Source organism: Phasianus colchicus, chromosome Z (genome assembly GCF_987193195.1).
Source record: "Phasianus colchicus chromosome Z, bPhaCol1.hap1.1, whole genome shotgun sequence".
In the NCBI taxonomy this organism is placed as follows: domain Eukaryota; kingdom Metazoa; phylum Chordata; class Aves; order Galliformes; family Phasianidae; genus Phasianus; species Phasianus colchicus.
The window spans coordinates 78,671,401-78,684,760 of record NC_143476.1 but is presented as its reverse complement, the minus strand read 5'-3'; the positions used below and the strand labels follow the sequence as shown (position 1 = coordinate 78,684,760).

The window sequence follows — 13,360 nt, the reverse complement described above, 5'->3', positions numbered from 1 at the left end:
TCCATAGATTGAGAAAGAAAAGCATATATTAAGAATAGTTGGGCAAGGCCCAGCTCACGCAAAAGCTAAGTTTTCCTGAAACTTGCTGGAAAAAAAAGAAAGAAAAAAAAAAAAAAGAAAAAGAAAAAAAAAAAGAAAAAAAAAGAAAAAAAAAGAAAAAAAAAAGAAAAAAAAAAAGAAAAAAAAAGGCAAATTTAAGTTAATCTACTTCTAAAGAATGTTTTACATGAAACCACCAGTTTCGTGTCAGTTGCTGGAGATATGTGAACAGTTTCTCTCTAGGCATTCAGCAGGTCAGAGTGCTGCACAGCTACGCATGAAACTTGATAATACACAGACCTGCTCCAGTACTAGGAAGCTTCGGGGCCAGATGATAGGAGCGAGAGAGAAACAATTTCTTCCATTTCTGTCCACTTAAAAGAGGCTTCATCTTGAATCTTTTACTTTGTAACCTTCAGCTTTTCAGTTTTCAAAATAACCTGCTGGAAGTTACATGTGTCTCATGCTATGTTCACACTTCTGAGCGTCCAAACAGACAACCCAGCTAAAAGATATGGACCACTAACTAGGTGTTTGACACCTCTTAGAAATGCACCCTTATTGTTTCAGGCTTAAAGGGCCACCCTAACATTGGCATAAAACTTGACCAATCTGAAAAAGTATATTACTGAAGATATCAGACAGACATCTGATTCCCACACACACACGCACAAAAAAAATCATGACATGTAATCAGGACATTATCAGAATGTGATCCTTTGCAGGATCTGTTTCTGCTTTTTTTCTACCTTGAACTCCCAAAAAATTACATGGGGAATGAGGGGAAGATGAGCAATGAGAGTAAAACTACAATCAGCCTTTTCCCCAGGATATTTATCCACCTGTCCTAATGAAAAGTGGTTAACAAAGGCAGAAAAGAGAGGCAGAAGCTCTGCCACAGAGGGCAACTTAGCAGGAGGAAGAGAGAAGCACTGGAGCTTGTGTGTGTTGAGGCAGTAAGAGGTAGGACAAAAAGCATGGTAAGAGATCACAGCCCCCAGAAACCCTGGCAAATGACAAAAGAAACAATGCACTGAATCACTTTCAGCTGGAACAACCCCTCCCTTAGGGGGGAAGAAAAAGGAGTTTGTGGCTAGTGGGAGGCTTGAAGAACTGCCTGCAAGTTGTCACCATGACTGAGCATTAAATCCCATCTGCTCCTTGTCCACAGTATTTGCACTGCACAGTTCTCCCTCCACTACTAAAGCCTTCTTAGGGAAACTGTCTTCCCTATTCCAGTGACTTCAATAATAGCATTCTTCAATTGTCATCCTCCTCAAAAGCTCTCCCCCTGCCCACAAAAGAAACCCAAACAAACAAAACAAAACAGCATATCACTGATGTAAGAATGACTACTGCAGACATCAATGCCAAGTCCATCAAGAAATTGTGAAGACAGATAATTTCTGAGGAAGACAAGTACTGTACATTCTAAACTTAGATTAGCTGCAAGGTCTCCTCATCTTCTTGTGTTATGAAGTTAGATACTGCGTCATAACAAAAAAAAAAAAAAAAAAAAAAAAAAAAAAAATTCAGAATTTTAAAATTTAAAATTTGCCTAATTTTTCCTTCATCATTAAGTTAAATAGAATAGACTTCATCTGTTGAATATTTGGATTTCACCATGCATGCATCATACTTCAAAAGCCTCCTGCCTGAAACTTCAGTCAACTTTGTTTTGTCTTTCCTAAAAACCCAGCTGACACAGTTTTTCAACTGCGCTGAGTCCTTTACCTATTTTTTCTTGTTTGTAATTAGAACCAACAAGTCATCTACTGAACTGATTTCTCAATATTTCCATTGCAAAGTTTAATACTTTAAGGCACTCTGTCCTGCTAAAACCCTAAATAACTTTCAAACTAAAATTAGCAAGATGACCTGCTTAGATTTAGAGAGATTTAAAGTTCATACCAGGTCAACAATCTAATAGCTGTAATAAAGCATCCGATTAGAATATTTGTGAAGAATGTAAGTTTATGGGGGGGGGGGGGGGGAGGGATAGGGAGGAGATAGGGGGGGAAGGGAAGAAAATTGCCCCAAATACTCAACCTAACACTAGAAATGTCTTACAGACCTTTCCCATAACTTTGGCAACACGTCATAAGCAGAGAGATTCATTGGTTACCACACAGTTCACTTTTGAAAGTATGTTTAATTTTGTATGTTTAAAGAATTTTTTTCAGTGTACATAAAGAAATGACACATGCAGCATAAGATATTCTAAGTATCATGTTGACTATATCTCTGTGTACACACCAGCTTTTTTTCACGCTCTCCAATAGACTTTTTCAGTTATATTTTTAGGTCCAAAACAAGTGATCATCACTTTCATGCCTTGACACCCTACTGATATACTATATGGAAACACATCTCAATGTTCTGTGAATTTGGAGCAAAACTTGTACTGGAGGCTTTGTTTGTTTGTTTGTTGTTTTGTTTTAATTTAAAAGGAAAGAACAGATGTACTAACTTACACAGAACAAACTAGGGCAGGAATTACATACACAAGAACAGTTAGGAAGGCTGTGGCAAAGTTAGCTGATATTTTAACAGAAACATTCAATTCAGAGCAATTATTGACAACTGAGATGAGTCTTAACATTCTGTGTTATTAGTCCTGTCTTAAATACAGAAAAAAAAATTGCTAAAAACAAAAAAATACCATTCATGCTTTACAATATGGGGTATCAAGTGATGCAGTAAATTTACTATCTAAACTATGCATCAAAAAAACTGACACTGAGTAGCTCCTTTTCTGGGGAATCCACAACTATCCATTACGAAAATCAGGCCTTACATTCAATGGATCTGTGTAACTTAGTGAACTTAGGCACAGGACTAAGTGTTTAACACAAAGCTATTTAATCAAATTTAAACAGCAACAAAGCAAAGATGAAATAAAATGGATTCTAGAAATCTACTGAGACAGAATCCTCTAAATTAAAGGACATAATCAAATATCATAAAGGAAAATTTAAAATATGAATAACAATGTTGAAGTAAGTTATAAGAAAGGGGTGAGAGTTCATATTATTAAAGCACACCTACCCACCATAATATCTTTCACTATCTCTCCAGTTCACAAGTTCCAGCTTCCCTTGCAGCAAGCTGTGTAAATACCAGAGATACTGGATATTTGTACTACTTCCCTTTCAAACACTTTGCCTTGTTTGGCTTGGCGAAAGAGTAACTATTCTTAAATGCACCATTTCACTGGCTAGTGCAGAGTTTACACACTATGGCAGTGCACAGCAGCAGACAGTATGTTAAGCAGTATCAAGTTTCTAACTGAGGTGCACAGAAGTGCTTCATACATCACTATACATCTCATCCTTGGCAAGTCTTTCTCAGGTCAAAAAAAAAAAAAAAAGACTTTACCTGCCAGCAACAAAGATGAACTTAGGAAGGTCTTGGAGATATCCTCTCCTTCCTTTCATTTCAGTATGGCATAGTAATGTAAGATCTTGTGTACATACCACTCCCTTTTTAGCTGTTTCCATACACTGCCAAGTACTTCTAAACTTGGCTGAACCTTCCTCCTCCTCTCCACTGCAAGAAGATTCTAAGATGATTAAATGATATTATTCACTGTGATGAGAATTCCAATTTTATTAATGACATCTGTGATTTAATCTGGATGCCAAACCCTACCAATTTACAGCAGACTAAATTCCATATAATAGGAAGACAATAAATAAAAACAACAGAACAGGCAGTTCTATTCAGTTAAATTTAAGTTAATTTCAAAATAAGTGGTGTTATTCAATACAAGATTAAAAACTAGACTTCATGAAAACCCCAAACATTCTCAAGCATTTTCACATCCCCATATATGCTATTTCCTCTAGTAAAGCCTAGCACTACTGCTGCTCCAGCAGTCCCTGAAGGCAACAGGCACTAGCATCTGTACAAAACAGAAGAAGGATGCAGGTGTAAAGCACTTTTTAAACCTGATGGTGTGGAGGCTTGCACTGGAGACACACTTGAATGTCAACTATGCCTAAAAGGAGGCACAGATCATCATACTCTTCTCTAAGGAGCTGACCAGATTTCAGTGAACATTCATGGAAAACTAGTTACAAGTGAAAAGAATTAAGCAATACTTTCACAGCAACAACCAAGCTTTTTGTAGTCAAGTCTCCAGCCACAGAGATACAAGATTTCGCAGGGAAACTCTTTCAAGCCAAATTAATTCCAGACTACAAAATCATCAATTACATATATACTGAGAGAGAATACAACACAAAATGTCAGCTGCTCCGTTGTATCCGACACTGCTTCTCTTCACTTTTAAACCTCTGTTTGCCCCCCAAAAGTATTCACTCACTCATACAATTTACATATATGTATATCATTATGAATTCAGAGTGTTAACAAGAGTGACTGATCTCATCTATGTCTTTCTTATAATACTAACAATTTCCAGCTCTCACATTTTTAACATCCAAGAGACTGAGGGGCTTGAGTTAGTCTAAGTGCTAATAAAAATTATATTTATTATATAAATAATAATAAATAAGCAATGCCAAGTAGGAAGCATTAAAAAAAATATTAAGGTTAACGCATAGCGAACTTCAGCCTCAGATGTCTGTTTTTCATGCATATAGAAACAACATACATATATACGGGAGCAAAGTCTAAAATAATAAGAAAAAAAACACAGCTATCTTTCTATAAGAATAAATAGAAAAATAAAATTGGTAGTTTATTTCTAAGGTGGCCAAAGTATTCAAACAGGAGAGAATAACAGGGAGAACCCTAACAGAACTAAGCATAAGGATCTCATGTACTTTTATCTAGGAGTCAAACTGTAGCTAAGTGACCTCCTATTAAACATTTGACATTTCGTAATCACAGAATCACAGAATTGCTCAGGATGGAAAAGACCTTCAAGATTATCAAGTCCAACCACATCCCAATCATCCTACCCTAACTCTTAACAGCCCTCTGCTAAATCATGGCCCTGAGCACCACATCCAAAGGGTTTGTAAACACATCCAGGGATGGTGACTCAATAACCTCCCTGGGCAGCCCATTGCAGTGCTTAACAACCTCTTCTGTAAAGAAGTATTACAGCAGGAACACACAAGATAACTATAGCACTGGTGGCTGTGCTCTTTACTGCGTCTTGGTGCAGGACAAGAAAGATTCCTCACACATGTGAAAATTCTCTCTTTTGGAGTATCTGCTGGAGGACCTTAGCATGAAACCCAACAGATGTGAGTTGGGAGGATGTATTCAATGCAGCACCATCCGCTGCAGTGCCCAAACAAATCAGAGTCTCCAAAACACTTCTCTTCACAACTAACACTGCTTCACTGTTTGGTGTCACAGAACCCTGCCTGACTGAGGCGCCCACCCATGCTGCCAGTCTGTGGCAGCCCAGGGACCTGGACATGTGTCACCAACAGGGCAGACACTGCTCAGAAGGCAAAACTGAGCATTCCCATGCAGACACTGGCCTAGGAAAAAAATACCCACCACACACACAAAGAAAAGAAAAAAAAAGATGAAAAGAAAACCAACACAGAACTGCTGCACAAAGAAACCACCTTTGGAAACCTCAAAGCCAGAGTTTCAGACTTCTATATCTGAGAGAATGGGACAAATGGAAATGGAGAAGTAATCCAAAGTTTCCATTCAGTGGTCTCTGCAGCTTGCTGCAAAGCTGATGGACATTTCTATCTCCTCATGATACTCCTGTATTTAACTCCACAATCATATGAACGGCTTTAATCAGCAAAGACCCAAAAGAATGGCCACATTATTTGGCAAGTTCCCCAAGGTGTCAAGACTGACAAAGGGCCTAGAGAGCCCAGAAAAGGCACAGTGTCTCGGGCTGAAGAAAAGGCAGAGTTTCTTTAAGTCTCACACATCAATCCCTACATAACCCTACTGAATCACTGTGGTTTAAACCAGCAAGCTCAGCACAACACATCCATTTCTTCTCTCCCCCCTCTCACTGGGATGGGGAAGAAAAGATGTGGGATCCCTTTGGCCAGTTTAGGTCAGCTGTCCTGCTTCTGTTCCCTCCCAGCTCCTTGTGCACCCCTAGCCCCTTATTGACAGAACAGTATGAGAAGCTGAAATGTGCTCTGCAGAGAGGGACCTGGGTGTCTTGGTGGATGACAGGGTGGCCATGAGCCAGCAGTGTGCCCCTTTGGCCAAAAAGACCAATGGCATTCTGGGATTCATTAAAAAGAGCATGGCCAGCAGGTCGAGGGAGGTGATCCTCCCCCTCTACTCTGCCCTGCTAAGGCCTCATCTGGAGTACTGTGTCCAGTTCTGGGCTCCCCAGTACAGTAATGCAGCTTCAAGGTGACATACTTAGGCAATTTGATTTGATGTACAAACTCAAATACTCCAGAATTGTCAAGATTGCTCTAAAGAATATTCCAAAATTAATAAGATTGTATCTCTGAGGAAAAAATATTGCCTTTGATCAAATACATTTTTTATGATATGGAAACTTACAGAATAACGTTTTTCAACACTTTTCCCTATACTGCTGCTACTAATTTCAATCTAGGTGTTGGTATTAACTTATTATCCAGGCAACAGTATCAATAACATTAGCTAACAGAAGTCAGAAGTTGATCTTGCTGATTATTAAATGTTCACTTGGAAGGGTAGCACATATGACCATAGCCAGATTTTTGGAGTTCCCTTGTTATGATGGTTTACATGAGAAAGGACAGTGACTTTTAAAGCAGCTTCTTTTGTTGTTGTTCTCCATCATTAACTGCTGTAGCTGCATTTTTTTGTAAGATACTCCAGTTTTAAGTCATGTTAACATCAGTCTAATTAAAAGCAAAACAGACTGGGATACAATCCAACCTAATTACTTCTTTATCAAGGCTGGTGGAATTGAGGAAGCAGGGTTTGACATCTATTTTTATTTCACATGAAGAGTCAAGTTCTTTATACCTTCTTTCTGCCTCACACACTCATACATCTTATTTCATGAAAACACAGAAAAAAAGACTAAAAAACCAGTTCCCTCATCCTTTAAAATCCTCATTATGATTTCATCTCAAATGCATCAATCAAAAGTAAAATGTAATAACACAGAAATTACCATTCACTGAAAATAGGCATTATTAAAAACAAAACAAAAAACAAAATAACAACAACAACAAAAAACCACGAGAGTTCTTCCACGCTGGCTTCCTTATTGTCAGCACTGTGTAACTCCAGTATACCTAGCAGTGAAAATTTTCATATTTCACAAGGCAAGAGTTTAGAATGAGAGCCCTAAAGAAAACTATTGCTAAAGAATGTGCAATGCTACTAGGAGACATCAGTCCACATTATTCAAATCTACAGCAAACCAAATAACATCAGAATTATTCTGTTGCTGTAGGTGACATTTAATAGGGTAAGCCACTGAATCAAACTTGGGGCCTCCTGCAGATGCTAGTGAACAACACGTTGCAAGGAGATGAACACCAGTCTTACTGAGCAGAACAATTTCAAGTATGTCACTATATTCTGTATGTCAGTATTTTTATTTAATTTCATATCTGTAATAATGCACTTCAACAGAAGTGGCTGTAGGTATTTTTCTATGTGACATAGGGATTCACTGGCAATTTCACATGAATTTCTTCGTGGGCAAACATTTAAAATAATAAGTAAATTCAAGGTACTCCAAAGAGGCTCTCCATCATATATATTCTCTACTGTTGCTGCAAAGTTTTTTCTTTTCTTTTTAAAGTAGCATAACTACAATAAAATGTTGTCATAAAGCACTGAAGTGCAGTCAAAGAAAAACTGCTACCTTAAAGACATATAAATTACTGATATTTTCAGTTAAAATCAACCAGTTAAATACACAGAAATACACATAATGCCTGTGTTCTACAGCATTTACAGTTCTTCTCTGGCAGATTTGGATATACATAGAGAACTGTATTCTTGGCTCATTCCAAAAGTAACACCTCCAAAAACAGTTGCATCCATTAACATGAAAATGCTTACAATGAGAAGTAATACTTTTTCCAGTCATATCAGCATTCTCACAGGAACAGAACATTTAGGCTGTACTTATTAAGCCACAGACACATGTATACCTACCCTGCATTGTTACTGACTGCTGTAATACCCTTTACTCCAGTCTTCAGTAAACCCCCAATGAGATTTTCAGGAATCCCACACAGTCCAAAACCTATGCCAAATGAAAGAAAATTGAAAGTGTAGCAAGTGTTTGAAAAAACAGCTTAAACTGAAGTGAGAATGTGCACTGGTTAATTAAAAACTATTTTCTGAACAGAAAAAAATCACCTTAGCTGACTAAAAAAAAAAAAAAAAGTAGTAACACTTCTGGAAAGAGTTGCACCCCAGTACTGAAATCTCCCACTCAACTAGATGCTTCCAGTCTGGATGAAAGCAGGTGTCTGCTCATTTGCAAGTGGCCTCTGAAGTAGAGCTCCAGGATCGTGTCTCTCCTGATGCCTGATGTCTTAACTGCTCACTGTGCCTTTACGCTCACTAGTCCTCTTCTTTCTGCCCAACTAACCTTCAATTTTTCACTGCACAGAACAATTTCAAACAGAAGGAGCAAAGATTTCTCCCATGCAGCATAACCTGTAATTAGGTGATAAAAATCTGAGAATCTTAACTGTCTAAGTTCTGTAAACTGGAAGCAAGATAATCCAGATCTCCACCCAAGCTGAGGTACCTTAAACCCCAGCTCATTATGCAAAAACCTCATATGCATAAAATGAAAGAAAATGTACATTTGATATGTCTAAGCCTTACACCAGGCTCTGATACTATGATTATTAGCATTTTGTTTGTAACTAGATCTCAGATTTTCATTTGTCCCTATAAACAGCAACAACAATAAAAAAAAAAAAAAAAACGCTTCCTATTTGTAATTCTGCATTACTACAATGACATTTCCCACGTTTTAAACATTACATTCATTACTCTTTTCCAGCACTAAAAATCAGTTATATCAAGCTAAATAGAGAGATAGTCTTTGAGTAGCTTGAACAAGAAATTGTGAAAATCACCAGAATATTCAAAAGTTCTAGTCACATCGAAAGCTAATGTGACACAATTTCTTAACTCTGCTGGAAATATGACATATTCAGAATAATATAGATAAGTAGTGCTTTCACTTCCCACAGCCATAAACAGCTTAGGTGATTTGTTCAAGGTCACAGAGAGCCAGTGAAAAGGCAGGTACAGATAGGGAACACTACCATAAACACAGACTAGTCAAAATTCATTTCTTCACTGTTTGAAATAATGATGTTAATCCAAAAGACTGAGTTTACTTTCAGTGTTCAAACTGGCACAATTAAACTAATGCTTTATTACCGTGGAAAAACATTTAAGGTTTTTCTGAAGCTTTTCCCTCACCTAAGAAATGGGGATTTGCTTACTGATAAGGTCTACCCCTTGATTAGCAGAGTTGAAAATTACTTGTTTAAAGTACCCAAACAAGTATAAACATTATCAAATTAGTTAACATTTGAAGAACTAAAACAAATGTATCTCATCTGTTGAATAAGAGTTTGTGCTCATAAAGAATTGAAGTATTTACCACCAACAAGTATAGTTGCCCCATTGGGTATATCTTTTACAGCTTCAACAGGATCAGTATAAAATTTGGTGTTGCGATGACAGCTGGTAGAAAAATAGCATCCAAAAGCCTGGAACAATAGTAAAAGAAGTGAATGAATAAAAAGCGATACATGACAATTCTGTCATTATGACCATGCCCCTGGCTAACTAAGCCTGCATCAAGTGGACAATATCCAAAAAGATTTAAAATACTGGAATTTCATCCACAACTGCTGAAAAAGTTTTACTTACTGTAAACATATTCACAAATTCAATTACAGAATCACAGGGGTTGAAAGAGACCTCAAGAGGTCATTGAGTCCAACCCCCAGCTAAACCAGGCTCCTTACAATAGGTCACACAGGTAGGCATCCAAATGGGTCTTGAATATTTCCATTAAAGGAGACTCCACAGCTCCCCTGGGCAACCTGTTCCAGTGCTCCGTTGCCCTTACCGTAAAGAAATTCTTCAGCATGTTAGTATGGAACTTCCTATGTAGAAGTTTTAGGCCATTACTCCTTGTACCATCTCTATGCTCCTCAACACAAGTTACAGCAACCAAGAGACTGCTCTCATTCATATATTACTACTTGTATATTCAAAGGTACACACTCAATGAGCATACAAGACACATGAGTAGAGAGCCAACATCAATACAAACTCAGAACAGAGAGGCCAAAGAACAACTATAGAGCAGAACAGCACTGTAGGAACCAGATGTCCTTTGATGACATGAACCTTCCCCAGCCTCCTAATGCAGTCTCAAGTTGTCTTAGTGATAGAGAACAACCTAGAATCAGGGAGACTGATGCAAATACATGAAAAAGGGAGGGTAAATGTGAAATCTACACTTTGTGGCACAGCTGCTACACTGAAATCATCACAATTTCTCTATTGTATTCTTAGATTGCAGTGATCCTAAAACCTTTCTTTTTTCTTTTTTTTTTTCTTTTATTATTTTCTACTATTATCATCATGGATAAATACTGGCCAGAGCCAGTGCTCCAGTAGCAATTGATTAAGTCACCACAATCTCAAAAAATTGAGAGTATTTGGAAGTTAGTATACTAGCTATTGGTGTTTCCTCTCCTACTTTTACAGTGTATGTGAGAAATCTTAGAGAAAGAAGATTGAGCAAGTAAATAACAAACAAGCTAATCTACACATAATTTAAAGAGAATGGCATAATTCTTCTCTACAGAGTTGTCTGAAGGTTCATCTACAACCAGGGTAGTAATCTTTGGCTCAGTTTCAAGATTACACAAACTGCTTCCCTCATAAAATTAAGGCTAGAAGGGTTTACACTGCATATCAAGAAAAGCTTTCTGAAAGAACGTTTATTTCCTTTCCACTGGGAACATTAATAGTCACCCACTTTGATGAGCTCAGAAAAATATTTCTAAGTGGGAACTGTAGTATTGAGAAAGAGAACCTTCTCTGCAGTACCGCAGCTATTTCTTTCAGAAATATTTTCTCAGAACTGCAGTCAGACTGCAAAGCACACACTTTCTGGCCCCATTTGGCAAGGGCATGACAAAAGGAGCAGTGCTAGCAGAACCAAGCATTTCAGTACAACCAGGCTGCAGGCAGGCACAGTATGGCAGCTGAACAGAAAAACCGGGTTGAAGGGAGACTGGGTACTGCTGCATAACCATACTCAACTCATATGGATAAGAACCACGTTCTTAAGCAACCACGTGGTAAATCTTCCAAACTGCCCATAACAGCAGAGAGCAAAGGAACAAGCACATGTATCCAGCATGCTAGCAGGCTGTGTGTCTCCAATGAGAGTTCCCATACTACTACACTAAGTATGTTTTTCTCAGCCCCTTCCTCATTCTCTATACCATTTGAGAGCAACAGGCTGTGACTGCACTGAGCTAGAGGAGGAAGCTGAAGCCTCTGGACAGGGCTGCAACTCTGGCAGCCCAGGTTCCCAAGATGCGTAGTAGAGTTTTGGTTTAACTCAGCAGGCAGCTCACTATCCTTTGTAGTGGGATGGTGGAGAGAACTGGGGGAAACAAAATAAAACCAGTGTGTTGAAACAGATAGTTTAAACAAAACTATGATCAAAACTGTGATCAGGAAGTAGGGGAGGGAGGAATAATAAAAAAGAATACCTAAGGTGAGTGATGCACAACTCAACTGTTCACCTGTTGATGACCAACGCTTAGCCAGTCTCTGAGCACCAGAAGCCCCCAGCCAACCCCCCCAGCTCTACTGTTCAGCATAACACCACATAAGATGGGACATCGCTTTGGCCAGTTTGGGTCAGCTGTCCCAGTTCTGTTGCTTCCCAGCCCCTGGCTGGCAGGGCAGCGCGATAAGCTGAAACATCCTTGGCTCTGTATAAGCACCACTCAACAAGTGCTAACACCTAGGGTGAGAATATAGTTGATCACACCCCAAAGTCCAACACACAGCACCACGTCAGCCAGACACTATGGAAAACTCTACCCAAGCCAAAATTAGAACAACTGGGAATAGAGGAGTTGACCAGAACAGTCAACTGACGGGAAAGAAGCTTTGCAGAAGACAGCAAAACAGGGAGAAAGAAAAAGACAAAATTCACAGAAAAGCAGAAGTACAATTTAGCGTAATAAAGACTAAAAACGATGATCATTTGTTCATAGACACGATGTGGGGCAACTATGAGTACTGGAAAGCAAGCAAATTTGTTTTTCCAACTGAAGCACTAAGAAAAGCCATGAGTACAGCCACCTGGGGAAAAAAAATTAATTCTCTCTGGCTCCACACAGGCTGGAAAGCACCAGAGCGGCGAGGTTTGGCGCAGCCTTCCCCCCGGAAAGCGGGGCGAGCCGCCAGGCAGCGCAGGGCCGCGTCCGACACCCGCGCCTGGCAGCGCAGCCCCGCACCTGCAGCGCGTGCGGAGCGCCGCCCGGGCGGGGAGCGCCGGGACGCAAAGCCTCGTCCTGCGGCCGGGCAGCAAGAGAACCGAACCCGCAGCCCGGCCCAAGGTCACCGCCGCGCATCTCGCTACCAGTGCTGCTGCCCGCCCGGCTCCGTAGGGCCGGAAGCGTCCTATTAATGGCAAAAATATATATGATTAAAAACCAGAGAAAAGCATCCCTTCGCTGACGCGCACGGGCGAGGCCGCCGCTGGAGGAGCTGGGCGGCAGGGCAGGGCGGTCCCCGGCCCCTCGCCTCGCCGCGGGGATCCCGCCAAGGTCAAGGCAGCCCCGCCGCGGGACGAGCCCGCTTCGCCGCGCTTTACCTCGGCGCCCCGCGCCCGCGCGGCGGGAAGGAGGATGCGGCGGCCGAGAGGCGGCATCAGGAATTTGTACGCCGCCATCTTCGCGCTGCGCGACTCCCGGAGACGGAGCGGAGGGGCTGCGGGCAGAGGAGAGCAGGAGGCGTCGGGCGGAAGATCCAAGCGCGCTGAGGACGGCGGCTCGGGGTCACGTGTGCCGAAGGAGGGTGAGGGGCTCGGCACCGACGCCCACTGACGTCGGCTGCGCCCGAGGCGGAGCTGGCGGAGGGGCGGCGGCGCGGCGAGGGGCCGCGGCCTGAGGCAGCCGGCGCTGGGCGGCCTGACGCGGCGAGCGGGCCTATTCGCGCCCAGCGCTCCTATCCGCGCCCAGCGCCCGGTGCCAGCTCGGGCGGCCGGGGCAGCCCCCGGAACCTGGGCGTCCCCCGGGGCTCGGCCCTCGGCGGCAGCGAGCAGCGTCGCGGCCCTGCCCGCTGTCCCGGAGCCCGCGCCCCGCGCGCTGAAGAACGAACGCGGCCA

The 13,360-nt window shown here is 41.2% G+C and overlaps 1 protein-coding gene across 2 annotated transcripts in view; it reads right to left on the bottom strand.

Moving 5' to 3' along the window:
- Nucleotides 1–13,159, bottom strand: part of OXCT1 (3-oxoacid CoA-transferase 1) — a 92,643-nt gene extending 79,484 nt beyond the window's left edge. Inside the window, exons 1-3 of one of the 2 annotated variants that reach the window (XM_090130681.1) lie at nt 12,848–13,159; nt 9,593–9,701; nt 8,116–8,206 (exon numbers count right to left, since the gene is read on the bottom strand). In XM_090130681.1, the coding sequence (XP_089986807.1) occupies nt 8,116–8,206; nt 9,593–9,701; nt 12,848–12,925 (278 nt within the window). In that variant the 5' untranslated portion in view covers nt 12,926–13,159. The remainder of the gene's footprint in view (nt 1–8,115; nt 8,207–9,592; nt 9,702–12,847) is intronic. The other variant, XM_090130680.1, reaches the window with a different exon arrangement.
- Between the last annotated feature and the right edge of the window lie 201 nt (nt 13,160–13,360).